At 45.2% G+C, this 27,159-nt stretch overlaps 1 protein-coding gene across 7 annotated transcripts in view; it reads right to left on the reverse strand.

Annotated features, from left to right (window-relative positions):
• The window catches only part of LOC144502502 (serine/threonine-protein kinase Nek6-like), a 288,580-nt gene that overhangs the window by 87,620 nt on the left and 173,801 nt on the right, over positions 1-27,159 (reverse strand). For all 7 annotated transcript variants that reach the window (XM_078226514.1, XM_078226509.1, XM_078226508.1 and 4 more), the window contains exons 5-6: positions 14,093-14,203; positions 488-596 (exon numbers count right to left, since the gene is read on the reverse strand). In XM_078226514.1, the coding sequence (XP_078082640.1) occupies positions 488-596; positions 14,093-14,203 (220 nt within the window). The remainder of the gene's footprint in view (positions 1-487; positions 597-14,092; positions 14,204-27,159) is intronic.

The following is a 27,159-nucleotide window of genomic DNA, read 5'->3' on the forward strand; positions in this document are numbered from 1 at the left end:
AATTTTCGGTTTCGCCCAAAAGTCCTGGCCTCGGTGTTTTCCTTGGGAGTCTAAATCAGTCTTGAATTCCTCTTTAAATTCTGGCATTGTAGATCAAGAGAGGCGCATGGACTCTGTAGTCAGTCATTGCAAACTCACTGAATAAACAGTGCAGCATTAAATGATGCCCTGACTTTCCCCACTAAGCCTTCTGTGACCAGATACCAAGCTAATCAAATGTGCATGGTGTCTTCAGTCATTATGGTTGGAAACAGAAGTGTCTATAATGTGGGACATTCCCTGGGGACCTGTAGCCTGCGGCTACCCACTCCCCACACATACATAGACAGGCAGACACATACATACACACACACACATACGCACACACGTCATGCATGATCAATAAAGCAGAGTTGCCAACAGCTTTTCTTAACTTATCCTGTGCTCCCAGTAAACTGAACTCTGGTTTTCGATGGAAAGGAATGCTTTTTTGTGTCTTTTTTTTTACCTCTGTGCATCACCCTTCGGGAGTGCATGTGTTCAACTGCGCTGCACAACTGCACAAAATATTTCCATATCGTTCTTTCTGGGATTAGCCTCTTTTGCTTTTTGAAGTACTGTGGAAATAATGAATAAAAGATGCATGAATAAACAATGAGCGTTAGATCCAGGCACTATGACTCCAGGAACAAGTGCTATTCATGCAGCATTTGCTGAAATGTTGCATAACAGAAAGCATTATTCATATTCGCATTACCATTTAACTCATTCCCTCCTCCACCAATGTTTGGAACTCTGGCGATTTCTAATCACTTCAGTGAAAAACTCTGGTTGGAAGCTGTGCTCAGAATTGGTCACAAATACTCGTTAGAAGTGCATATAATGTTGCATCAATTGAGTGAAATAGCTCTAAAGACAGTCAGCCTCTGCGGGGTTTCATTCATTTACTCCACGCAGCTTGGAAATTGTTTCTATAAAAAAACAATTATTTTCAAGGCATTTCTATCTTGCTGGATGCCAGGGCAAACTAATTATCTTTTGTTGCCATTTTAATAAATCATGAACCTTGTAATTTCTTAAATCAGTTCGAATGAATCAAATGTCACTGATACTGACATTCGGATGAGCCTGGACCCAACCACGTAACAAAAAGGCCAAAGGGTTTTTCAGCAGTATAATGAATATTGAGCAATGAATTGTAGACCTTTCTATGATCTTGTGCCTATATAGTCCTGTCTCTATATGGTTCAGTATCAATATAGTGCAGCCTGTGTATGGTACTGTACCAATATAGTCCTCTCTCTATACTGTACTGTATCAGTATAGTACTGTCCCTATATGGGAAATGATCAATATAGTCTCTGTATGGTACTGTATCAATACAGTACAGCCTGTGTACGGTACAGTATCAATACAGTACAGCCTGCGTACGGTACTGTATCAATACAGTACAGCCTGCGTACGGTACTGTATCAATACAGTACAGCCTGCGTACGGTACTGTATCAATACAGTACAGCCTGCATACGGTACTGTATCAATACAGTACAGCCTGCATACGGTACTGTATCAATACAGTACAGCCTGCGTACGGTACTGTATCAATACAGTACAGCCTGCGTACGGTACTGTATCAATACAGTACAGCCTGCGTACGGTACTGTATCAATACAGTACAGCCTGCGTACGGTACTGTATCAATACAGTACAGCCTGCGTACGGTACTGTATCAATACAGTACAGCCTGCGTACGGTACTGTATCAATACAGTACAGCCTGCGTATGGTACTGTATCAATACAGTACAGCCTGCGTACGGTACTGTATCAATACAGTACAGCCTGCGTACGGTACTGTATCAATACAGTACAGCCTGCGTACGGTACTGTATCAATACAATACAGCCTGTGTACGGTACTGTATCAATATAGAATCATAGAATCATAGACACCCTACAGTGCAGAAGGAGGCTATTCGGCCCATCGAGTCTGCACCGACAACAATCCCACCTCGGCCTTAGCCGCACTACCCCACTAACTTACATATCCCAGGACACCAATCAACCTAACCCGCACATCTTTGGACTGTGGGAGGAAACCGGAGCACCCGGAGGAAACGCACGCAGACACGGGGAGAATGTGCAAACTCCGCACAGACAGTATAGCCTGTGTATGGTACTGTATCAATATAGTACAGCCTCTATATATGGTAATATATCAGTATAGTCCTTTCTCTAAAAGGTATTGTACTGTCTCTGCTTGGTGCTGTGTTTGGCTTATTCCAAAATGCAGTAAGAAGTCTCACAACACCAGGTTAAAGTCCAACAGGTTTATTTGGTAGCACGAGCCACTAGCTTGATACTGTGCTACCAAACAAACCTGTTGGACTTTAACCTGGTGTTGTGAGACTTCTTACTGTGTTTACCCCACATCTCCACATCATTATTCCAAAATGCACAGCAGTGACTTTCCAAGATTAATGAAACATCCCAAAAATCAATGGCTTCACTGATCTTTTTCAGGTATCTTGATATTACAGGTACCTTTATTCACAATTTTTCTGATCAGCGCCTTAAGTTGCACAAATGAGGTGGGAATGTGCTGAGACCAAGTGAAGCATCTCCAACACCATCCCAGTTAAAACGACACAGCCATACAGTGACTCTGCGATGTACTGGATCTGGTTGAATACTGCACTAAGTAAGCATTTATTTACTGAGCCGTCAGTGCCACAACTGACCACAAAACCATAAAGTACAGGAGCAGAACTGGGTCATTCAGCCCATTGATACTGCTCTGCCATTCAATCATGACTGATAAGGTTCTCAAACCCATTCTCCCCCCTATTCCCCGTAACCTTTGATCCCCCTACCAATTAAGAACCTATCTATCTCTGTCTTAAATACACTCAATGACCTGGCCTCCACAGCCTTCTGCGGCAATGAATTCCATAGATTCACCACCCTCTGAATGAAGAAATTCCTCCTCATCTCGGTCCTAAAGGGTCATCCTTTTATTCTGAGGTTGTGCCCTCGGATCCTAGCCTCTCCCACTAATGGAAACATCTTCCCCACATCCACTCTATCCTAGGCCTTTCAGTATTCTGTAAGTTTCAATGAGATCCCCCCTCATCCTTCTAAATTCCATCGAGTACAGACCCAGAGTTCTCAAACGCTCCTCATACATCAAGCTTATCATTCTCGTGAACCTCCTCTGGACCCTCTCCAAGGCCAGCACATCCTTCCTTAGGTACGGGGCCCAAAATTGTTCACAATATTCCAAATGTGATCTGACCAGAGCCTTATAACCTCTGCAGTGCACCACTGCTTTTGTATTCTAGTCCTCTCGAAATGAATACTAACACTGCATTTGCCTTCCTAACTGCCGACTGAACCTGCAAGTTAATCTTAAGAAAGTCTGGAACTAGGACTCCCAAGTCCCTTTGCGCTTCCGATTTCTGAATTCTCTCTCCATTTAGAAGATAGTCTACTGCTCTATTCTTCCTACCAAAGTGCATAATCTCACACTTTCCCACGTTGTATTCCATAGAACCTAACAATACTTATCAAATACTCACAGTTGTGCCATTGTTTAAAATCAGGAACACTAAAATAACTAGAAAGGTTACTGCCAATCAGAAGGCCATAAATCCCATCAGCACAATATCGAAGATGCGCATTTTAACAATGGATGTGTTGAAATGTGCAGCCTTAGATGCAAATGTCTATTTTAATTAAGGCATTAACCCTTTTATTTCAATGCGTTCGTTACTGATAGTGCACTCTATGATCTCAGCTCCTTCACTTGAATACATGATATGGATAATTTACAATGCTAAAATAATTCAATAGTATATTTATAAATGCCCTTAAACCTAAAAATTGTGTAAATGATTAAGGTGCAAAACCAATTCTTGATCGCATTATTCTATAAATATTCATTTATTTTGCAAAGGTAATTATGACTGGAAATTATTTGTTCCATAGCAGAGTGGAGTTATCCCTCTTCCCCTTATTTTTATTTATCTTTCATCTGCCTGACTAGGTTCGATACTCACAATGGAATAGTTATTTAAATCAGCTGACATTTAACTAAAAGAGAAACTAATTCCTCATTTGGTTTATGCAGTAGTGTCCCATGAGTATCAATCTGTAATCCTTCATAAATAATTCATTAAAAAGACAATACTGTTGAGGGAAATTTGACAAAGCGTTTATTGTATGCAGTTGTTACTTGATAATCTAGCCATGTTTTGTCGCCAACAAATTCTGCCGGATATAAGCAAGTCAAATTTATTGGAAGACTATTTTTCAAAACAGTGTTAAAATGTCTCAAGATTTGAGGATTTCTTACCAAGATTCGATTACTGGGTCATAGCTGAAATCCATTTCTATTTCTGAGTTCTTCCCTTAGTGTAACTACGGGCGAGAAAATGTTATCTGACCCAATCCAAACCCCCATCAATGACAGTCTGATGTGAGCCCTATAGTAAACTTTGTACAACTATTAGAGGTGGAATCTTCTGCTCCCCTAGGTGATGAGCCAGGAGGCAGGAAGGGCTAGAGTCCTCCTTAAACCCTGCCACCTACCCACCACTGCTGGAATCAAGTTCTGGGCAGAAATGTCCATGGTCGACATTCCTACCCAGATGCTAATTAAGAGCATAAAGTGGCCAATTAACGACTACTTAATTAATGACCACTTAAAGGACAGCATTGGCACAGTGGTTAGCACTGCTGCCTCACAGTGCCAGGGACCCGGGTTCGATTCTGGCCATTGATGACTTTGCGGAGTTTGCACATTTTCCCCGTGTCTGCGTGGGTTTCCTCCAGGTGCTCCAGTTTCCTCCCACAGTCCAAAGGTGTGCAGGTGAGATGGATTAGCCATGGTAAATTGTCCCTTAGAGTCTCAAGATGTGTAGGTTAGATGGGATTAACCATGGTGAATGTGTGGGGTTACAGGGATGGGGCTGGGGATAGGGCCTAGGTAAGATACTCTGTCAGACAGTCGGTATAGACTTGATGGACCAACTGGACTCTTCTGCACTATAGGGTTTCGATGATGATCCTATGATCATTAGGCCTCTACCTGCTGCTGCTGCGATGAACCCAACTGCACACAGGACTGCAGATGCGCAGCCTGCATGATTGGTAAAAGAATGCGGGTCACCTGTCACCTGGAGGGTGGCAGGGGTCCCTCGATCAAAGGCACTCAGTGCCTGATCAAGGAAATGGGCATCAGGCAGGAGATCCTGCAGAGGATCCCCTTGCTTCCAACCCTATGTCTCCTCACCCTGTGACTCCCACACCTAGAGCACCCCGCCCCCCCCCCACCACGCCCCCCCAACAACCCAACCCCCTTTGTCCTGGATCCTGGAACTCCTGAGGGAGGGTGGGTGATGTTCCGACAGCAGCCACGCCTCTGATTGGCCACAAGCTCTTGGTGGGTGGCACTTCAGTCTCTGGGGACTTGGCTCTGGTGAAATGCCCATTGGTGTCCCTGGATCTGCCTGATTGGCGTAAGATGGGGCCTTACAAAGAAGAGGCAAGGTTCTGCAGCTGGCCGATGAGACCCTCGCCATCAATAGAAGTTGGAACGACCACACAATGTCACATTGTAGTTGGGGCATATTGTCGGGTTCATGAGGACAGCAAGAAGTTGCTAAGGCAGGAATGTAGAGGAGAATAGTTACACAATGGGCGAGGGGGAAATGGAATTGTAATCTCAGTATAGTATTGACACAGAACTGTAATCATAGAAACCCTACAGTGCAGAAGGAGGCCATTCGGCCCATCGAGTCTGCACCGACCACAATCCCACCCAGGCCCTACCCCTACATATTTTACCCGCTAACCTACGCATCCCAGGACACTAAGGGGCAATTTAACATGGCCAATCAACCTAACCCGCACATCTTTGGACTGTGGGAGGAAACCGGAGCACCCGGAGGAAACCCACGCAGACACGAGGAGAATGTGCAAACTCCACACAGACAGTGACCCGAGCCGGGAATCGAACCCGGGACCCTGGAGCTGTGAAGCAGCAGTGCTAACCACTGTGCTACCGTTGATTTAAGAGTTGAGACCTGATCGATTTGTGACCTGATTAATCTAAAGTTTGGGCTTGATTTAATTTAAAGGTGAAAGACTCGATTAGTTTTAATGCAGTTTTGAAGAGCCCTTTGTTTGTCATATAAACATGTGATGAACAGAATACAAGGGTATGAGCACAAAGGCATGGTTGTAAGTGTGGATAAATAGAGAGTCAAAGAACGAGATTTTACGGCCTTGCTCGTCCCGAAACCGGAAAATCCCACCCAAGGTCAATGGCCCTTTCCATGGTTTGCCCCTCGCTCACTCCGATTCCTGTAGTGGGCAGGACGGTAAAGTTCCAGCCATAGAGTGATACAGTACAGAGGCCCATCAGCCCAACAAAACTACACTAAATCTACACTAATCCCACTTTTCAGCACTTGGCCCAGAGCCTGGAATGTTATGACATTCTAAGTGTTCATCCACATACGTTTTAAAGGTTGTGAGGTTTCCCGCCTCTACTACCCTCCTGGGCAGTGCATTCCAGACTCCCACCACCCTCTGGGAGAAACAAGTTTTCCTCAGATCCCTCTAAACCTCCTGCCCCTCACCTTAAAATTAAGTCCTCTCGTTATTGACCCTTCAACTAAGGTGAACAACTGTTCCCTATCCACCTTGTCCATACCAGTTTTGTACAGCTCCAGCATAACCTCCCTGCTCTTCTAATCTGTGATGTGGAGATGCCGGCGTTGGACTGGGGTAAGCACAGTAAGAAGTCTCACAACGCCAGGTTAAAGTCCAACAGGTTTATTTGGTAGCAAATACCATAAGCTTTCGGAGCACAGCTCCTTTGTCAGAGCTGTGCTCCGAAAGCTTATGGTATTTGCTACCAAATAAACCTGTTGGACTTTAACCTGGCGTTGTGAGACTTCTTACTTCAAATCTGTGCCATGACTGATAAAGGCAAATGTCCCGTATGCCTCCTTGACTATGTTATTAACCTGTCCTGTCACCTTCAGGGATCTGTGGACAAGCACTTCAAGATCCCTCTGTTCCCCTGAGCTTCCTAGTAACCTGCTATTCATTGAGTACTCCCTTATCTTCTTACTCCTTCCAAAATGCATCACCTCACACGTTTCAGGGTTAAATTCCATCTGCCACTGCTCTGCCCATCTGACCAACATGCCTATGTCTCCCTGCAACCTCAGACCTCTACCTCACTATTTTTCTTTGGCAATCACTTGCTAACAAGTATGATTGTCCACCTAAGAAACTCCGTGTTACTGGTCATGGGTTGTGTGAGTCCTTGCGTGGCTGATGAACCCGATTCTTGAGCTGCATCTGCGACCGCATGCTTGACAGGGGTTTCTAGGAGGTGGGTTGACCGTTGACTGTCTTTTTGATGGTTCCTAAACTCAGGGCGGGATTTTCTGCCCTCCCACCCGGCAGTGGCGGAGGCAGCTTGCCATTGGCCACCAGCGGGATCTTCCAGACCCACCGATGTCTAAGGCGTTTTGTGTGGCTCGCCAATCTTGCCACCGGGGAACCCACCATGGGGGCAAAACCTTTGGCAAAACCAGAAAATCCCACCGGCAGGAAGGGCAGGAAAATCAAAGTTCTCCTCTCATTCATCATGAAAGGGCAGAAATCCTCTTCTTGCCGGAAGTCTGTGGATCATCGCTGTAATCCATTGATCTGTATGGGATACAGTGACAGGGACAGCCTGGAATTGTTACACAGGAACACCAGGGTAACACATCCATGTTTGCTACAGGTTTGATTGAAAAACTTGATCTAATTCTCAAGCTCACTCATTTTTGATTGCACGTCAGGCCCATGGTGTAAGTTGTATATAAATTTGCACAATGTCACTCTTATGATAAAGATCAATGGAGCACACTGTCAAATCTTGTAACGTTTTTTAAAAATTCCTCCAGCCATAAAGTTCTACTATTAAATAAAGACAATTGATTGTTTCATTGCTCCCCACAAAGGCAGCTGAACTCTCTCTCTCTCTCGAGAAGAGCAAAAAAATTGAGGCCTCCTTTCTTGAGGAATTCAGTCAGTCTGGCTAAATTCCTTCTGTTTCTAAAGCTCACAGATCCTCCGAGGGACATCAGTATCCTTCACGCTTTACACCAAACCATGTCTGTGCAAATGACATTGACACTGGCTGGAAGTTAATGGCCAGCAACAAGGGAAATTACTTCTGCAAAATAACAGTGTCCCGGTCTAACAACAATCTCCCCTCTGCCCTCAATTCCTGAACGTCTGCAATGAAACCAAGGCACAGACACCAGGAAGGTTCCAGCTTTGATCCCTGTGCTGACTTACTTCATCTTATCTGTGGTAGTTGTCAGAGCATCACAACATCCATGGGGGAGGCGATGGCCTGGTGGTATTATTGTTAGACTGTTAGTCCAGAAACTCAGCGAACCCGGTCTGGGGACCGGGTTCGAATCCCGCCTCGGCAGCTGGTGGAATTTGAATTCCATTAAAATATCTGCAATTAAGAATCTACAGATGACCATGAAACCATTGCCGATTGTCAGAAAAACCCATCTGGTTTACTAATGGCCTCTAGGGAAGGAAATCTGCCGTCCTTACTTGGTCTGGCCTACACATGACTCCAGAGCCAAAGCAACATGATTGACTCAACTGTCCTCCAAGGTCAACTAGGGATAGGCAATAAATGCTGGCCAGCCAGCCATGCCCACATCCCACGAATGAATAAAGAAAAATCTACTAAAGTGGGAGAGTGGAGTCCGTCATTATTCCCAGTTACAGATCATCAATCCCTCCAAGAAACATGCGTAATGTGACTGGCACTTAATGACGTGGGCACCAATTTGGCTCTCACCCAAGCACAAGTATGAGGGATGGTTAGTTGGGTGAGGCATTTAAGGGTGCCAATGTGTGTGAGTCACACTCCCATATGAGTCAGCACCTTCAGATTGAGAAACGACTTAGTGGGAAATATAACTTTAAAACAGCATCAAACTTCAACGCCACGTCTTTCACGATGCACAATCAAGACTGTGTTTTCCCAATCATGTGATTAAAAATTGAAAGGTCGAGAAGGTGAACTCTTTCAGATTATTAAGATATTGTGAGATTTCAGACACGCTGTCATGTGAAGCTCATTGATTACTGCATGAATAAATTGGTGGTTCCTGAGCAAAGGTCAGTGCCTGAGGCTCAGTGTATTATGTATCTGGCAGGTATTACAAGTGAATCAAAAAAATATATAACTTCTTGGAGACAGAATTGTTGTACAAATGCTCATTTGAAGGGAAAGTCAGGAGAGAAAAAAGGGTAGGTTTCTTTATTGAAGTGAATAGTTGTGGAATGTATTCAAGGATTTTCCTGCAATTTCCTGTGGGAGTGTAATTGTATTTTGTAAGTTTGATTTAGGAATAACTAAGACTGGTATCACCTTTAAGATTTTTAGTCCCTGTGATCGTGTGCCAGTTTTTGTGGCAGGGCTGAAGGAAGTGGAAATCCATACTTATAATCCTAAAACGCATTTTTATCATTTTAACACTTCCTATTCATCTTTAGTCATGAACAATGGCTTGTAGCAAAGTTAGGGAGTGGACAGACATTTTGGACAAAGCCAATTGTTTGGTTAGCATGTTTGCTTAAAAATAATGAAATAACTGGGAGAGTCCCGTGGTCTGCCTCCCAAGAGGTGAAAGGCACATGTGGGTCAACTCAAAATTTTATTTATTTGTGTCACAAGTAGGCCTACATTAACACTGCAATGAAGTTCCTGTGAAAATCCCCTAGTCGCCGCACTCCGGCACCTGTTCGGGTACACTAAGGAAGAATTTAGCATGGCCAATGCACTTAACTAATACGTCTTTTGGACACAGGGAGGAAACCGAAGCATCCTGAGGAAACCCACGCAGACACGCGGGAGAACATGCAGATTCTACGCAGATAGTGACCCAAGTCGGGAATTGAAACTGGGTCCCTGGCGCTCTGAGGCAGCAGTGCTAACCACTGTGTCACCGTGCTGCCCCTCATTCTCCTGCTCTGAATTCTGCATTATTTAATTGGCAATCTGGATCTCTTTGATGCTGTTTCATGATGTACCCGGCTATGCAGTTATCTCATGTAACTCTTAAGACACCCCAAATGTACTTAACCGATTTGATGAAATCTAGCCTGCCTTAAGTACTGTGTCTTCCCAGTGAATCTGGGAAGTTGCCTTTGGGTTTCCACTGGTTGTACAAGACCCACACATCAGGAGCTGGTGCAAATGATACAACACACATCCAACTATATAGGAACACAGAATCAGGCAGAATGCAATATGAAAATGACACTAGTGTCATGTCCCTAAGACATGAAGGAGATCATAAACTGTTTAAATCAAACCTTACCATTTCTCTTCTTTAAAGAATGGCCCTTGTTCAACCAAAAGATGGCTGCTGTAGGTCACATGATTCACATGTTAGCTCAAGAACAACTCCTTGCCTGCTACCATCAGACTTTTGAATGGACCTACCTAATATTAAGTTGATCTTTCTTTACACCATAGCTGTGATAGTCACACTATATTCTGCACCCTCTCCTTTCCTTCTCCACTGTGTACTCTATGAACAGTATGCTTTGTCTGTATAGCGTGCAAGAAACAATACTTTCCATTGTGTACCAATACATGTGACAATAATGAATCAAATCAAACAGTTTCTGTAAATTTCTAATCGCAGCAGAGGACAAAAGCTGAACCCTCACCCTTGTGGAATCTCAAAACTCTCATTGTGAGGACACATTACAATCAATGAAACCAGTGACCAGCAGATGACCTAGTCCTATAATGAAGGGAGAGCTATGGGAACTCATTGTACCTGCAGAGGTGCTAAAAGCAACCATCTATCTCCTAACGTGAACCAAGATTTTGACCAGAGACCCAGAAACTGCTTGTTAACCTGCAACCAACTCACTAATGGGCAACATCGCATGATCTAAGCTTTTGGCCTTTGGAAAGTTTTAATATTACATTTTCAGACTTGCAATTCAGTCTGCTGTTTAACCTCCAGCCTTCAAACTTCAGAGCAGGACTCCAGGCTGACCAATAGTGTGCATCCAGTTGCTAAGTCCGCAAAGCCTGTTACTCTGGAAGATTCCTGCCCCTAGTGCCAGGGGAATTAGCAGGGTGAATATGTGGTGTTGCGGGGATGGGGCCTGGGTGGGATTGTGGTCGGTGCAGACTCAATGGGCCGAATGGCCTCCTTCTCCACTGTGGGGATTCTATGATTCTAACTGCAGTTCCTCCATGAAGAGGGTCACTGACTTCCTGCTTTCTCACGTGAACTGATCTCCATATCTGTGGTGCTCTTTCCTTTAAATTATTAATTGTTGTAAAAACTCCTCTCTGCTATCTTCTTATTGTGCGCTTTCATCAAGTTATGATCATCGCCCGGGTTTGAACGTGTGAATAAACTATATTTCTAATGTGACCCCAAAGAGAGTTTGTTGCGAGACACTTGAAACATTGACCTGACAGAGAGTTTGGGAAAACATTGCCAGAACCTATTTCAAACATTGAAACAACCCTGCTCACAGCAAGGCAGTGAAAAAACTAAAGGAGCTAAATTTTGCCTCTCTCCCTGTGACACTAGCCAATCACACTAAAAGTCACATCTCAGAGAATGCCTGCCACAAGTTTGGTTCTCAATGGGAGAGGAGGAGGCTCTTTGCTCAGGCTTATTTTTGGTTGAACTGCTGCGCCTAAACTCACGACCACAGCTGCTGAATTCAAGCCAGACTTAATATTTAAGTCAACGCCTTAATTGCTAAACAATGAGCTCAACCCAATTAAATATGTAGAGCGGCTACATTCATAGACCTGTCATGTTGTATTCTTCAAGATCAGACACCAGTGTATAATCCTTGGTCAGAAACATATAAGAGGTCACTACTACCTCGATTGTATTAGATTTAACAAAAGATTCAATGAAAGGAAACTCTAAAGCTCTATAGCCAAATGGAAAACAGAATCGTTGTGAAAATGATTCCTGAAACCTTGTCCAACTCCACTCTTGTCTCAAGTTGCTGAAACCCTCACCTGTTCATGGTTACCTCGAGATGACTGTTCTTATGCATTCCTGGATGGTCTCCCACATTCTAATCACCATAAACTTGTGCTCATCCAAAGTTTTGCTGCCTCTGTCCTGAGTTACACCCAGAGCTGTTTGTCTATCATCCCTCACTGACTGACATTGCTCCCTGGTTAAGTGACACCTCGATTTTAAAAAAGCGCTCATCCTTGTTTTTCAGGTTTCCGAACACTCTACAGACTCGCCTCTTCGTATTCTCCTCCTGCCCTACAACCCTCCGGGATTATTTCATTCATCTTCCTGGAGCTTCTGGAACATCCCTGATTTTACCCCCGTTGGCTGCCATGCCTTCAGCTGTCAAATCCCTCAGTTCTGGAATTCCTTCCCTCCAAACTTTCTGCCTCTCTTCCTCCTATTAGATGCCCTTGAAAATCTACCTTTTGACCAAGCTTTTGGTCATTGGCCCAAATAACGCCTTACGAGGCTCAATGTCAAAATGTTGTTTGGCATAACACTCCTATGAAGCACATTGGGGCATGCTCTGTTCAAGGCGCTATATAAACACAAATTATTGTTGTTTCAGATTCCAATTAGCCTGCTGTGGATTTCCAGAAATTGCAGCTTCATCAGGCTTTTGGCTAAGATCAAGCGTTGGATCTATGGGGTGCGAAGCCTTATCTTGTCTGCTTGGATCGTGTTTGTCTCTCTTATGGGGACCTTGAATTGGATTCAATTGGATTTTTAACTTGGATTTTGGAGCAAGCAAGAAATGGATTTTAGTTTCCCCGGTCCACTCTGAGCACTGGTTTTGTAATTTTAAGGATAGGGTTTTCCGATCTCCAGCATTTTCTGCTTCTCTTTTCATCTTCGCATACACAAATACACCAGCACGGCGTGGTTTAGTACTGCTGCCTCACAGTGCCAAGGGCCCGGGTTCAATTCTGGCCTCGGGTGACTATCTGTGCAGAATTTGCACGTTCTCCCCTGTGTCTGCGTGGGTTTCCTCCGGGCGCTCTGGTTTCCTCCCACAACCCAAAGATGTGCAGGTTAGGTTGATTGGCTATGCTAAATTCGACTTAGTGTCCCAAGGTAGGTCAGGGGGATTAGCGGCGTAAATACGTGGGGTTACGGGGATAGGACCTGGGGAAGGTGCTCTGTCGGAGAGTCGGTGCAGACGTGATGGACCAAATGGTCTGCTTCTGCACTGTAGAGATTCTATGATTCTATCTATGATTCGCTGTGTACAATCCGACAAATGCGTTACTCTGGTTCACACTTTTTCGTGCCATGTTTTCAGCATGGGATCATCCTGTGAAGTTAAATCATAGAAACAAGGATCAGGGCAGCACGGTGACACAGTGGTTAGCACTGCTGCCTCACAGCGCCAGGGACCAGGATTCAATCCCCGGCTTGGTTCACTGTTTGTGTGGAGTTTGCACATTCTCCCCGTGTCTGCGTGGGTTTCCTCCAGGTGCTCCGGTTTCCTCCCACATTCTGAAAGACGTGCTGGTTAGGTGCATTGACCCGAACAGGCGCCGGATTGTGCTGACTAGGGGAATTTCACGATAACTTCATTGCAGTGTCAATGTAAGCCTTTCGTGTGACTAATAAATGAATGTTAAACATTTTTAAGAATCCCTACAGTGCAAAAGGAGGCCATTTGACCCAGCGAGTCTGCACCGACAACAATCCCACCCAAATCCCATCCCCACAACCCCATCTATTTACCCAGCAAATCCCCCTGACACTAAGGGGCAATTTGGCTTGGCCAATCAACCAAACCCGCACATCTTTAGACTGTGGGAGGAAACCAGAGCACCCGGAGGAAACGCACGCAGACACATGGAGAATGTGAAAACTCCACACAGATAGTGACCTGAGGCTGGAATTGAACCTGGGACCCTGGCGCTGTGAGGCAGCAGTGCTAACCACTGTGCCACCGTGCCGCCCTAACCACCTAAAGTTGTCCGAGGATATTTCTGACACTTGAATGGCGAAAAGATGTTCTCTCCTCACCTTAATCATCTGTGAGAGATCGCCCGCATCTGCTAATTCCAGAACGATGTTTAGCTCATTGTCCTCAATAAACGAGTCCAAATACTTAATTATGTTGGGGTGATTCAATTGCTGCAGGATAAAGAAAGAGCAATAAATGACTGTTGTAGTAAAATGTCTACACGATAATGATTCCAACTTGTCTCTTCAATTCACATTATTTTTGATGGCTTTGATTCAATCTCTAAGAGTATGTCACATAGAATCCATGACCCAAACACCATTAGTCGCAATCAGGAATATTTTTAGCTTTACAGACAAGAGAACAAATTGTTAACAAAAGAGGTAATAAAGTTGTCTCATTAAAAAGTACCTTTAATCACAAAGAATCAGCATTGACTATTTTTAAAGAGCGAAACTAATTACAAAGGACCGTCCAAAGTTGTCATCTTTTTCACAAGAATACAAGGTGTATGCTGTTGCAAATGTCCAAAGCCATAGTGTAAAGGAGGATGACAATCCTCGTCAGTTCTATCTATAAGTACAGTACGCGGATGGGGGACGGCACAGTGGCTCAGTGGTTAGCACTGCTGCCCCACAGCGGCAGGGGCCTGGGTTCGATTCCCGGCTTGGGTCACTGCCTGTGCGGAGTTTGTACGTTCTCTCTGTGTCTGCGTGGGTACCCTCCGGGTACTGCGGTTTTCTCCCACAGTCCGAAAGACGTGTTGGTTAGGTGCATTGGCCGTGCTAAATTCTCCCTCAGTGTCCACGAACAGGCGCTGGAGTGTGGCGACTAGGGGATTTTCACAGTAGCTTCATTGCAGTGTTAATGTAAGCCTGCTTGTGACACTGATAAATAAACTGATTCCTCTTGTGAAGACTCATTTGTGATCTTCAATTTTAACATTCTTTGATTCACTTCAGTCGAATTCTGCGGTTAGTGAGGAGCAGAAGACGAAGACACTGAGTTCAACAACAAAATGTGAGCATGCTGAGTTAACGGGAGATGAGATTCAATCATCCATCCTGAGTACGTCTGCGATCTTAGCCTTTCTACTCTGCCTGCTAATGTACCTTCCAGTCAAGTTCGAAAGGTTAATTTCAGTGAGATTGTTAAGCACTGTCTGACAAACCCCAATCAGTTGTCTTTGCCCCGTCCTACATGAGATACGTTGAGGTATTAGTGCCACAAGTGTTGTCTTTGTAGGGTTATATAGCACAGTAAGTTGCATTTAAATGCAACATAATGCTCAGTCTCAAGTTTATTTATTAGTGTCACAAGTAAGCTTATGTTAACACTGCAATGAAGTTACTGTGAAAATCCCTTGGTCACCACTCTCCAGCGCCTGTTCGGGTACACTGGGGGAGAATTTAGCATGGCCAATGCACATAACCAGCACATCTTTTGGACTGTGAGAGGAAACCAGAGCACCCAGTGGAAACCCACGCAGACACGGGGAGAAAGTGCTGACTCTGCACAGTCAGTGACCCAAGCCAGGAATTGAACCCAGGTCCCTGGCACTGTGAGGCAGCAGTGCTAACCACTGGGTCACCATGCAATTCATTGGAACACAGGCACTCAAGGGCAAAGAGGTATTTGAAATGTTCCAAAGTAGTGTGACTCGCCAATAATCATTTAATCCTAAATGCCATTTTGTATGCCAGGATTGATGCCTGTTGCCCAGTAACCCAATAAAAAGACCTAAATTCATTATCTTAGCAAAAATAATTCAAAATGTGCCCTAAAGGACAATGATTTCTTTACGTAACGAGTGAAATTCCACCTCTAAGATTAATTAAATCTGGTTCTTTTTAACAAGAGAAACAATGCAATGATAAGAGCAAAGAAAAGTTAATGTTCAGCAAACAAAATAAAATTACATTAAATTAAAGGAATTGAACAAAGTCCGTGAGACGGTAAGTAGTATAAAGTCTGCTGAAGAAGGTAGAAAACATTTTTGTAACAGGAGTTTGCTAGTCTTTCTTTCTCCTTTGAGCTATCTGCTATAGAACAACAACTTATGTCCCAGTTTCATTTCATGCCTGACCAACATATATCACAAGCTTAAGAATAAAGGAAGAGTTTGTACTTTTGTAGTAAAATCCCAAAGTGGATCACAAACTGAAAACAATCGAATTCCAGAGGGTGCCGGAGTGTGGCAACTTCTTGTGAGCTGTCCCCAGCATACCCTCGAACTCTTACCTTTCACTCTCATTCTACACTCTTAAAACTTAACTCTAACTCTCTTAAACTCCTAGCTATGACTGTAACACTATATTCTGCACCCTCTCCTTTCCTTCAGTCCTATGTACTCTCTGAACGATATGCTTTATGTGTATAGTGCGCAAGAAACAATGCTTTTCACTGTATCCCAATACATGTGACAATAATAAATCAAATACAAGTCATGGCACAGATAGTCAATGCAATGGTTATAATTATCCAAAATTGTGAATTCTATATTTTGCAGCGATTTATTTTGGTAAACACGGTGATTGAGGTGATGAATATATCTTGCCTGTGCTGGTCACTATTTAATAATGGGTCATTACATCACTGAAAAGATCAAATGTAAATAATTTAGTCATTGACTGTTATTTTGAAATAACATCCGTATATCATTCAAAATCAGAATTAAGGAACACGACATGTGAATCAGTAGAATGCCTGGATTACTGTCACAGAGTCAATCTTGTGACATGCAAATGTTTAATCTAGCATAGCAAAAAAGAAAACTCCAGGCATCCTTCTATTGTAATACGGAAAAATGACATTTAAGAGAAAAACAGGGTAAAAGCATTAAACAATGTTATCATTGCATTGTTTCTCTTGTTAAAAAGATCCAGATTTAATTAATCTTCGAGGTAGAATTTCACCCGTTACTTAGGGAAGTCATCGCTGAATGTCCTTTAGGGCATATTTTGAATTATTTTTGCTCAGATAATGAATTTAGGTCTTTTTATTGGGCTACTGGGTGACAGTCATCAATCCTGACATACAAGGTGGCATTTTGGATTAAATGATTATTGGCGAGTCACAAAGCAGAGTGAGAGATGCAGCCAATCTGTAGGAAGGGTTCATCTGCTGTGCGCTGAACCCAGCCATCGGCTCACGGTTTCTGGACCAGAAGTTTCACTGACACTAAATAAAAACTAGAACCAGAGGACACACCCTCAGGCTAAAGGGACGATCCTTTAAAACAGAGACGAGGAGGAATTTCTTCAGCCAGAGAGTGATGAATCTATGGAACTCTTTGCCGCAGAAGGCTGAGGAGGCCAGGTCATTGAGTGTCTTTAACACAGAGATAGATAGGTTCTTGATTGATAAGGGGATCAGGGGTTATGGGGTAAAGGCAGGAGAATGGGGACGAGAAAAATATCAGCCGTGATTGAATGGCGGAGCAGACTCGATGGGCCGAGTGGCCTAATTCTGCTCCCATGTCTTATGGTCTTATTCTGACCACTAAGCTGAGCACTGATTTGTCTGGAAGTGATAATTAGTTTTCTTACTAAAGGCTCACTATGACCAGTTCCCAGAGAGTAACACTCCAGCCTGCAAACTTCAGTGAAAAAAAAATCAATTCTTTTCATGAAACGCGTGAATGAGTTGCAGCAAAAGAAAATGAATTGCCTGAACAGTGTCCGGCTGCTGTGATCTCCCTTTCTCTGTTTTATCGGGTATTTTTGAGGGAGCAATTTAAACCCGTAAAAATAGATCATCTTCTTGGGCCCTCCCCACCACATCTATGAGCACAGAGTGTAACATAAATGTACTGCTTACATGGTGCATCATTGTGACGGAATTATGATTGACATTTCCGAGGATGAAACTGTTGAGGGGAGGTTTAAACCCTCAAGGACTGGTTAAGTTGAGATCGGCTGGGGAATCAAGGAATACCTACAGTGGAGAAGGAGGCCATTCGGCCCATCGAGTCTGCGCCAATCACAATCCCACCCAGGCCCTATTACCGTAACCCCTCATATTTAACCTGCTAATCCCCCCGACACTAAGGTTAATTTATCATGGCCAATCAACCTAACCCACACATCTTTGGATTGTGGGAGGAAACCGGAGCACCCGGAGGAAACGCACGCACAGGGAGAATGTGCGAACTCCACACAGACAGTGACCCGAGGCCGGAATTGAACCCGGCTCCCTGGCGCTGTGAGACAGCAGTGCTAACCACTGTGCCACAATGTCGAATGGGATGATGAAAGTAACAAATTCTCAATAGGGATTGCATCCCTAGTCCAAGACTCCCACTTTTGGGTTCAATGGCAGTGTGTGCTTGGCTACCATTGAGAAAACTCCTCACTTTTCTTTGTTCTTTTTTCAGTTTAAATAGGGCATCATGATTGGCACAAGCTTCCAGGGCTGAAAGGCCTGTTCCTGTACTGAGCTCTTCGTTGTTCTTTGAAATCTGGAGTTTAATTAATGCAGGTGGGTGGATTATTGCTGCAATTAACATTCTTCGGTGACATCTTTGTCAATTGATTTGAAAGTCTCTCTGAGTTTAACATCTCCAGCATGGATTTCCCGGGGCTTGGGAAACCGGTCAGCGAAATGGAGGCGAGATTGAATAGAAGTTCAGACCGGTGTCTTAACTCATCAGCATCTCTCCCCCCCCCCCCCCCCCCCCCCCAACACCCAACCCTCTGAATAAAAACTCAGTTATGGCAGCTGGCATCTCAGTTCCCATTGAGCAGAGAGTTCTTGTGCAGGTACAACTTTTCTCAACCTGGATGGTATTCGACCTGACAGGGTTGGGATAGGACGTGTTTGACGTCAGAGGAGGGAGGTCAGTAGCGTCCATGACATTCCGTGGTGGGATGAACACATGTACAGGTGAGGGACGCACAGGAGAGGGCCGGAAGCTGCAGGATACACTATCCAGCATTTACAGACATCCTTCACCTCGGCCTAAGATTGTCACATCAGTTGATAACAGACACCTGCAGCCTCTTAATAAAAGGTGTGTTACCTGCTGGACATGGCGGCTACACATTACCAGTGACTGTGAAAGTTGCTACCCCCAAGTATTGCAGTCGTCAGGGCAAGAATATGAGCCTGTCAAGTGATGTAACAATCTTAGCTTGCTCCTTTTGTCTCTTGTTCTTTCCAGGGTGCTGCTGCAACCATGTCAAGGGGTTTACAGAACACTACACATCAATGTGTAAATAAGGTGATGGGTTAGATTACTTGCCAGGGCTGGGAATTATGTAAATTTCCCATGACGGTGATAGCCAGGAAGAGAGTGAGATAGGATTTGCCTTTTCAGCTGGATTCCCCGAGGTGCCTTTGCCTCCACACACTTGGCAAACCAAGCACCACCCGAATAACCAAGAGTTTCTCTGAATTGGAAATGCATAGCATTTTACAGCAGACAGGATTGCAGTTTGACGATCTGTGTAATCTTTAAAAGAAGAAAGAATTCCCCATGATGCCAACTGGAAGAAAACAGCTGGAAAGGAGGATGGAGGAGTCCAACTCGATCTGCCATGAATTGGTATGGCAGAGAATTGCACGGATGTCTGCTGTGCAGGTAGTGGCCATCTTCATGAAGCTTCAAGCATGGCCATCAAATGACATCAATGCAGGCCATCATCACAGATGTGCCACGTTAAACAAGATGACAAATACCTTAACCATGACTGTACAATGCTTCACTGATCTCCATCCAGGTGGCCTGCAGCAGGGTGGTGGGAATGACGTGACAGAGGCCCAGAAGAGGGCCACTCAAAGTGCTCCCACTCCTCACCCTCTGCCACCCCTGAAACCCCCAGTACCCACTTCCCCTTCAGCCAATGTCCGACATGCGGCCTTGTCTCCTATTGGTCGAGTCTTCCCATGCACAGGCGGAAGAGTCCATGGCTGGGCCTTCAAGGACTCTAAAATCTACAGGATGTAAACCCCAAGTATTGCAGTAGTCAGGGCAGGCTGTCACTACTTCTGTCAAAGTGAACAGAATGTCGTGCATTTTGTGGGGGAGATAATGTGACAGATAACTCGCGGTGGGCAGAATCTTAATCAAAAAATGGCAGAGTGTTATTTCTGACACGAAAACCGATGTGTTTCTCTCTAGAGAGATAGGCCAGTTTTCTCTCCAGATCTTACAACACTCTGCCTAAAACTAAATCGAGGGAGTGTGTTCCACACTGTCAGGCAATGGGCAGGACCTCAGCACGCCAGCAAAACCCAGCTGCACTGAGATTGGGGTGTCCTGTTTAAAGGGCTCCTGATCATTACAGGAATAAAGCACCACCCTCCCAGCCCAACATGGAGGTGTCAGGGACTCCCCTCCCCACTCCCAATCGGAGTCAACACTTCTCTTCCCCCATTTCCCCCTGATCACCGTCCCCTCTTCCACCCACAGCTGGAACCAGCAACCTCCCCTCCCCGCACCCCCATCGCTGCCACAGTCAGAGTGGGTATCCCCTGCTCCTCTGTCTGTTCCCAGCCCACAACCAAATCTGAATGAATTACCCCCACTCCCTCATGAGGCTCCAAATAGGACCAGTCCCCTGGCACTCGTTGCCATTGCCAGGTTGGAATGGGCATGGTGCAAATTGTCAGTGCCAACCTGTGCCAAGGTCCAGTGCCAGGGGCCTGGGAAGCCAAACAGTGGCACAGTGGTTAGCACTGCTGCCTCACAGCTCCAGCAACCTGGGTTTGATTCCTGGCTCGAGTCACTATCTGTGTGGGGTTTGCACGTTCTCTCTGTGTCTGCGCAGGTTTCCTCCAGGTGCTCCGGTTTCCTCCCACAGTCCAAAGATGTGCGGGTTAGGTTGATTGGCCATGCTAAATTAACCCTTAGTTTCCCAAGATGCGTAGGGTAGAGGGATTAGCAGGGTAAATATATAGGGTTACGGGGATAGGGCCTGGGTGGGATTGTGGTTGGTGCAGACTCGATGGGCCGAATGGCCTCCTTCTGCACTGTAGGGATTCTATGGATTCTATGGTTGTTTGATTTGAGTGGAGGTTGCAGATTCCAACTTGCTGAGTTGCGTTCCAGGTTTCAGCCATTGAATTGTACCACACTGCTCTGAATCCACTTCCAGATTAATACTGGGTCCATAGGGTGGAACTTAGTGCACTCTCTGTGGCGGGTTTGGTAGTGGGGGCAGTTAAACAGGCGGAAAGAGGGCCACTGAGGTGCAATTAATGCCCACGTCAGGATCTCATCCCACGCTGCGAGTGTTAACCAGAGGTGAGTAGAGGGCTCAGGACTCACCATGTGGGGAGCATGAGAATCCCTGTCCTGTGTGTGCTTGCTCCTGGACCCTTGTTCAATTGACGGCCTCAGCAACAGGAAAGGGGGCAAGGTGTTGAGAAACGTACCCCTGCCTGTGCCGACAACCCCCTTCCCCCGCCTCCCCTCCCTCCTCCAACCCCTTCACCCCATCACCCTTCCCCCTCTTCCCCTCCCTCCTCCATCGCCCACCTCCCCTCCCTCCTTCACCCCATCCCCCTTCCCCCCTCCCTCCTTCACCCCCCTCTCCCCGTCTCCACCCCTTCCCCTCTTCCTCTCAACTGCCTCCTCCTCACCCTCCAGCACTCCTTCTCCTCCCTTCCTCCTCCTCTGCCCCTCTTAACGCCCTCTTCCCCTCGCTCCTCCCCCTCCTAGCCCCCACACCCCGCCCTCCTCCCCCTCTAAATCCCCTACCCCTCCTCTCCTTCTTCCTCCAGCCCCTCCTTCTCCCATCTCCCCTCCCACATCCCTCCCTTCCCCCTCCTTCCCCCTCCCTCCCCTCATGCATATTTAAAAGGAAGCATCATGTTTGCAAGGCATGTACCCCTCGAAGATGGGACCTTTCATCCCAAATATCCAGAAAGAGCAGATGGGGAGTGCAGTAGGTTTAACATATTCCTGATGTCTAGTGAAGGAGGTGACTATGCTGCGAATATTTTAGGCTGTTACAGGATTAACAACAGAACCAGTGTGCCTGTGATGCCCAGTCAGTTTAATGAGTTTAAACCTGACAGCTTTGACAGAAGAATTCCTGATTGAAAATGACCATGATTAAACTGCTACAAAAAAAAGCGTGATTGAAAAATCTGCTTCAAACTCTCAGTCTGCCAACAGATGGGTTCCTGCCAAACAGCCAGTTTGTTTATATCAGGAATTCCTGGCTTTGAAACCAAGAAATTCCTGAGGACAATGCTCCTTTTATATCCCTTTTCGCAAGAAGTCAAAATTAAACTCAGATGGCATTGACCTGAACAGATTTGGCCGCATTGATTTTGGGTGGCACTATATCCCCGAACCAATGGGTGCCAGGCACCTTGTAATTGGAGGCTGGTGCTTCATATTGGCAAGTACCCTGGGCATGAGATGAGCAGAGACTCAAATCGACAAGGTTTTACTGAGACCAGCTGGTGAAATGCGAGTTTACTGTTTGCGTCCGTGAACTTGCCGGAGTTTTACTCATTCTCGGGAAAACATTTCTGCAGCAGGAAGTTTACGCTCTCCAGATTTGCATGAGCAAATCGTTTATGATATTTCATTGGCGATGGCCCAGTGGTATTATCGCTGGGCCATTCGTCCAGAAAAACTCAACTAATGTTCTGGGGACCCGGGTTCGAATCCCGCTAAGGCAGATAGTGGAATTTGAGTTCAACAACAAATTTCTGGAGTTAAGAATCTCCTGATGGCCATTGTTGAAAAACACCCATCCGGTTCACTAATGTCCTTTAGGGAAGGAAATCTGCCATCTTTACCTGGTCAGATTGGAGGCCAGATTTCTTAATATTGGAGCTAGATTGTGAAAACATTTCTTCACGCTAACGATGATGGATATCTGTAACACTTCCCAAGACGCCACTGAGGCTGGGGTCAATTGAAAATTTCCAAACTGAATCATGGGGCCCTATTTCACCATTTTGATTCTAAGTGCTGGGTGGACTTGAATCTGGGAGTGTTTCAGATCCAACTTTTAGACCCGTTCTCAGGCGCCCCCATACGCACTCGGCCTGAAAAAGTATCAGCGATTCTGAATCACGCTGCAGAAGCCTGTGGGCGGGGCTTAACGTGCCCGAAATCCTGCAGCTCTGATTGGCGCCTCCAACTGCGCATGCGCAGAAATAAAAGGATAGAATAGGGCTCCGCTGCCACATCGCTCATGGGCCAGATAGTGCCTCCCCCTTGCCCCCACAGACATTGGCCCCCCCCACAACATTACTGACTCCCTCACCCCCTCTGCCATCCAGACCAATCGCGGGCCCCTCCCCCTCACTGATCACAAGCAGAGTGGCAGCGGATCCCCCTTCCCCCTCACTGATCACAAGCTGAGTGGCAGCAGACCCTCCTTCCCCCTCACTGATCACAAGCTGAGTGGCAGCGGACCAGCCTTCCCCCCACTGATCTCGAGCAGAGAGCCGTCGGACGCTCGGCACTTACCTCTTCACTAGCTGGTGCGCCCGAATCGGACTTTTATAGGGCGTGCCTGAGTCCGGATGCGCGAATGTGGTGGTCAAGGGGGAAATGCCGGTATGATTGGGTGTGCAGTCAATTTAAATGCGTGCAAGTTTTACCGTCAAGTTTACTGAAATTGGCGCGGTCCTGATCACGGCCATTTTCGGGCCTTGGTAAAGGGGGAACCGGCGCGGAGGTGGGCGCGGATCGCGCTGGTCGCCTCACGCTCAACTTTATCAAGTTTTCACGCTCGAAAACGGGTGCAACTTGATGGTAAAATCGGACCCATGGAGTTTTGTTAGGCAAGCTATTACTGAGTACTGTAGCAAGAAAAGTATCTGAAGCTAATAAACCATGATCTAACTGAATTGTGGAACAGGTTTTTAGGGGCTGAATGGCCTACTTCTGTTCTGATGCCATTAGATTTCATGTTCAATTTAACCACCATTGTAAGGAGTAACCAGAGAATCAGTTAGTTGAAATCTGACTGAATCAAGTCATTGCATGTGGAGAACAAATGACGAAGTCCGCAGTGAGAATTATACAAGCATAGAATGGTCAGAGCAGAGAATGAGGCCATTTGGTCCATCGTGTCCATGCCAGCTCTCTGCAGGAGTGAATCACCTCATCCCACTCCTCCAACCTTCTCCTGCAGCTAATTGTCCAGTTTCATTTAGATAGTCATGATTGAATCTGCCTCCACCATACTCCTAGGCAGATCGTAAACGCACGGTGCGGAATTTTTCCGTCCAGCTCGCCATGGGAATTGTAGCTGGCGGGAGACGGACCATGCAAAGGTCCATTTAACTCAGGTGGGATTTTCCAGCCTGGGGACGAGTGCGGCTGGAAAATTCCACCCATGGTGCGTGGGAAAGTTAATCTTTAAAACAAACACATTGGATCACTCCAGCTAATCCCTTTACAGTAGCTACGACAAATGGTAGCGAGTGGGATTCATATTAAGTCTGTAAAGCTTAGCTGTGTAATCTAAGTATGCATCTTGTCTTACATTTTTCAAATATTTAATATCTAGGCCTTTAATGTACAGCAATAGGGTTAGAAATCTCACCATAATTAAAGATAGGAACAGGCCTTGGATCATGTGAAGAAGAGTGAGCCAAGCATTTAATTATATATATATATTTGGTTCTTAATATAACTTGCAGTGATTTTAAACTGGCAGCTTTTGGAATTGGTATGGTGCACAGTGATTAGCACTGCTGCCTCACAGCACCAGGGACCTGGGTTAGATTCCTGCCTTGGTGACTGTCAGTGTGGAGTCTGCACGTTCTCCCCGTGTCTGCATAGGTTTGTTCCAGGTGCTCCGGTTTCCTCCCACATTCCAAAGATGTGGAGGTTAAGTGGGTTGGCCATGCTAAATTGACCCTAAAGATGTGTAGGTTAGGTGGATTAATTTTACTTTGAATTCTCGGGATTATACTACAATTTAAATCTAATATTTTTTTAAAATGTTAAATTATGGGCATTTTTACTTAGCTTCGATTTATGACACCTTAATGGCACTTTGAAAGACACAAGTCTGGAATCCTCAGAATCTACTTTTTAAATGCTCTAATGGGATGTGAGCGTCACTGACTAAGCCAGGATTTATTGCCCATCCCTTATTAGCCTTGAGAAGGTGGTGAGCCTTGTTCTTGAATCATTGCAATCCATCTGTTGTAGGTACACCCACTGTGCTGTTAGGAAGGCAGTTCCAGGATTTTGACCCAGTGACAGTGAGGGAATGGCAATACAGTCAGAATGGTGTGTGGCTTGTCGGGGAACTTGCAGATGATGGTGTTCCCAAGCATCTGCTACCCTTGTCCTTCTAGGTAGTACAGGTCACAGAGGTTTGGAAGATGCTGTCGAAGGACCCTTGGTGAGTTGCTGCATTGCATCTTGTAGATGGTACACACTGTTGCCACTCTGTGCCAGTGGTGGACAGAATGAATGTTGAATGTGGTGAATGGGGTGCCAATCATGCGGACTGCTTTGTCCTGGATGGTGCCAAACTTTTTGACTGTTGTTAGAGCTGTACTCATCCAGACAAGTGAGGAGTATTCCATCACACTCCTAATTTATGCCTTATAAATGGTGGATAGGGTTTGGGAGACAGGAGATGAGTTGCTTGCTGCAGAATTCCCAGCCTCTGATCTGCTCTTTAGCCACAGTATTTATAGGACTAGTCCAGTTGGTTTCTGGTCAGTGGTAATGCCCAGGATCTTGATAGTGGGGGATTCAGCGATGGTAACACCACTGCATGTCAAGGAAAAATGGTTAGATTCTCTATAGTTAGAGATTGTCTGGCATTTGTGTGGCACACATGTTAGTTGTCACTTATCAGCCCAAGATTGTGACAATTAAAACATTGTGACAATTATGCTAGGTAAAACCATGTCCTTTGGTTGAGTCAGGCAGTGCATGGTCAAAAATTTAATCAATGCATTCGATATTGAGGACTGGCATCTATGGAGGATAACTATATTCAGAGCCAAGGAGAGGACAACAATTGCCATGACCCTCAGAACTTTATTGAAGTAATTTATATATTGTTTTTAAAAAGCATGCTATCCTTCAGATGCCTCTTGGTAAGCCCATTGCACTAAATGTTTATTTATACCAGAGCTGCCCAGGCACTTTCGAACCCCCCCATACCTCGAAATCATTCTACCTCTCTCACCTCCTTTAAGATGTTCCTTAAAACATACCTATCTTCTTCTCCGAATGTATCTTGGTGACAAATTGTGCTTGACAATCACACCTGTAGAGTACCTTTGAAGGTTCTACTATATTAAAGTTGCCATGGAAACGCAAATTGTTCCTGGAAATTTTCATCCAAGTTCGGCGTGACTTACAAGTCCAACTGACAGAGAAGCAGGAAACAATGTGGTTGACTTGCAACTGCCCTCGAGCAACGAGGCAATAAATACTGGCCAGCCAGCAACGCCCATGGTTCACGAATGAATACAAAAAAAATGACCCAGTGATGATTATGGCATTGAATGTCAAGGGGATGTCTAGGTTCTCACTTTTTGGCGATGGTCATTGCCTGGCATTCATTGGCAAAATTGTTACTTGTCAAGTCTCTCCCCAAGCCCGAATGTTACCCAGGTCGTCTTGCATATGGATATGCATTTCTACTTCAGTGTCTGTGGAGTAGCAAATGGGTTCTGAACACTGTGCAAGTGGCTTGTGCAACCAAATAAACCTGATGGGCTTTAACTTGGTGTTGTGAGACTTCTTACTGAATCCACAGTGCACATCCCCTCTTACAATGGGGAGAAGTTAATTGGTGAAGCAGCTTCAAACAATTGAAGTGGAAATATCGGAATAGGGAACTTTTTCTTATACAACCTGAGGAAAAATCAGAAGGAATTTGCCAAGGACTGCAGCAGACTGGGTGAAATTGAAAGGAAATTAATTGCAAGATGCATGCTTGAATCTACAATCAAATAATATGTATTTGTATTTATTCCTATTGGCTAACTGGAGCTCAACGTTTTAATGTATGCACCAGAAATGTTTTTTTTATTCATTTGTAGGACATGGGCATCATTCGGTGGTCAGCATTTATTGCCCATCCCTAGTTGCCCTTGGAGGGCAGCTGAGAGTCAACCACATTGCTGTGGCCCTGGAGTCACATGTAGGCCAGACCGGGTAAGCACAGCAGATTTC

Source organism: Mustelus asterias, chromosome 13 (assembly GCF_964213995.1).
Source record: "Mustelus asterias chromosome 13, sMusAst1.hap1.1, whole genome shotgun sequence".
In the NCBI taxonomy this organism is placed as follows: Eukaryota; Metazoa; Chordata; class Chondrichthyes; order Carcharhiniformes; family Triakidae; genus Mustelus; species Mustelus asterias.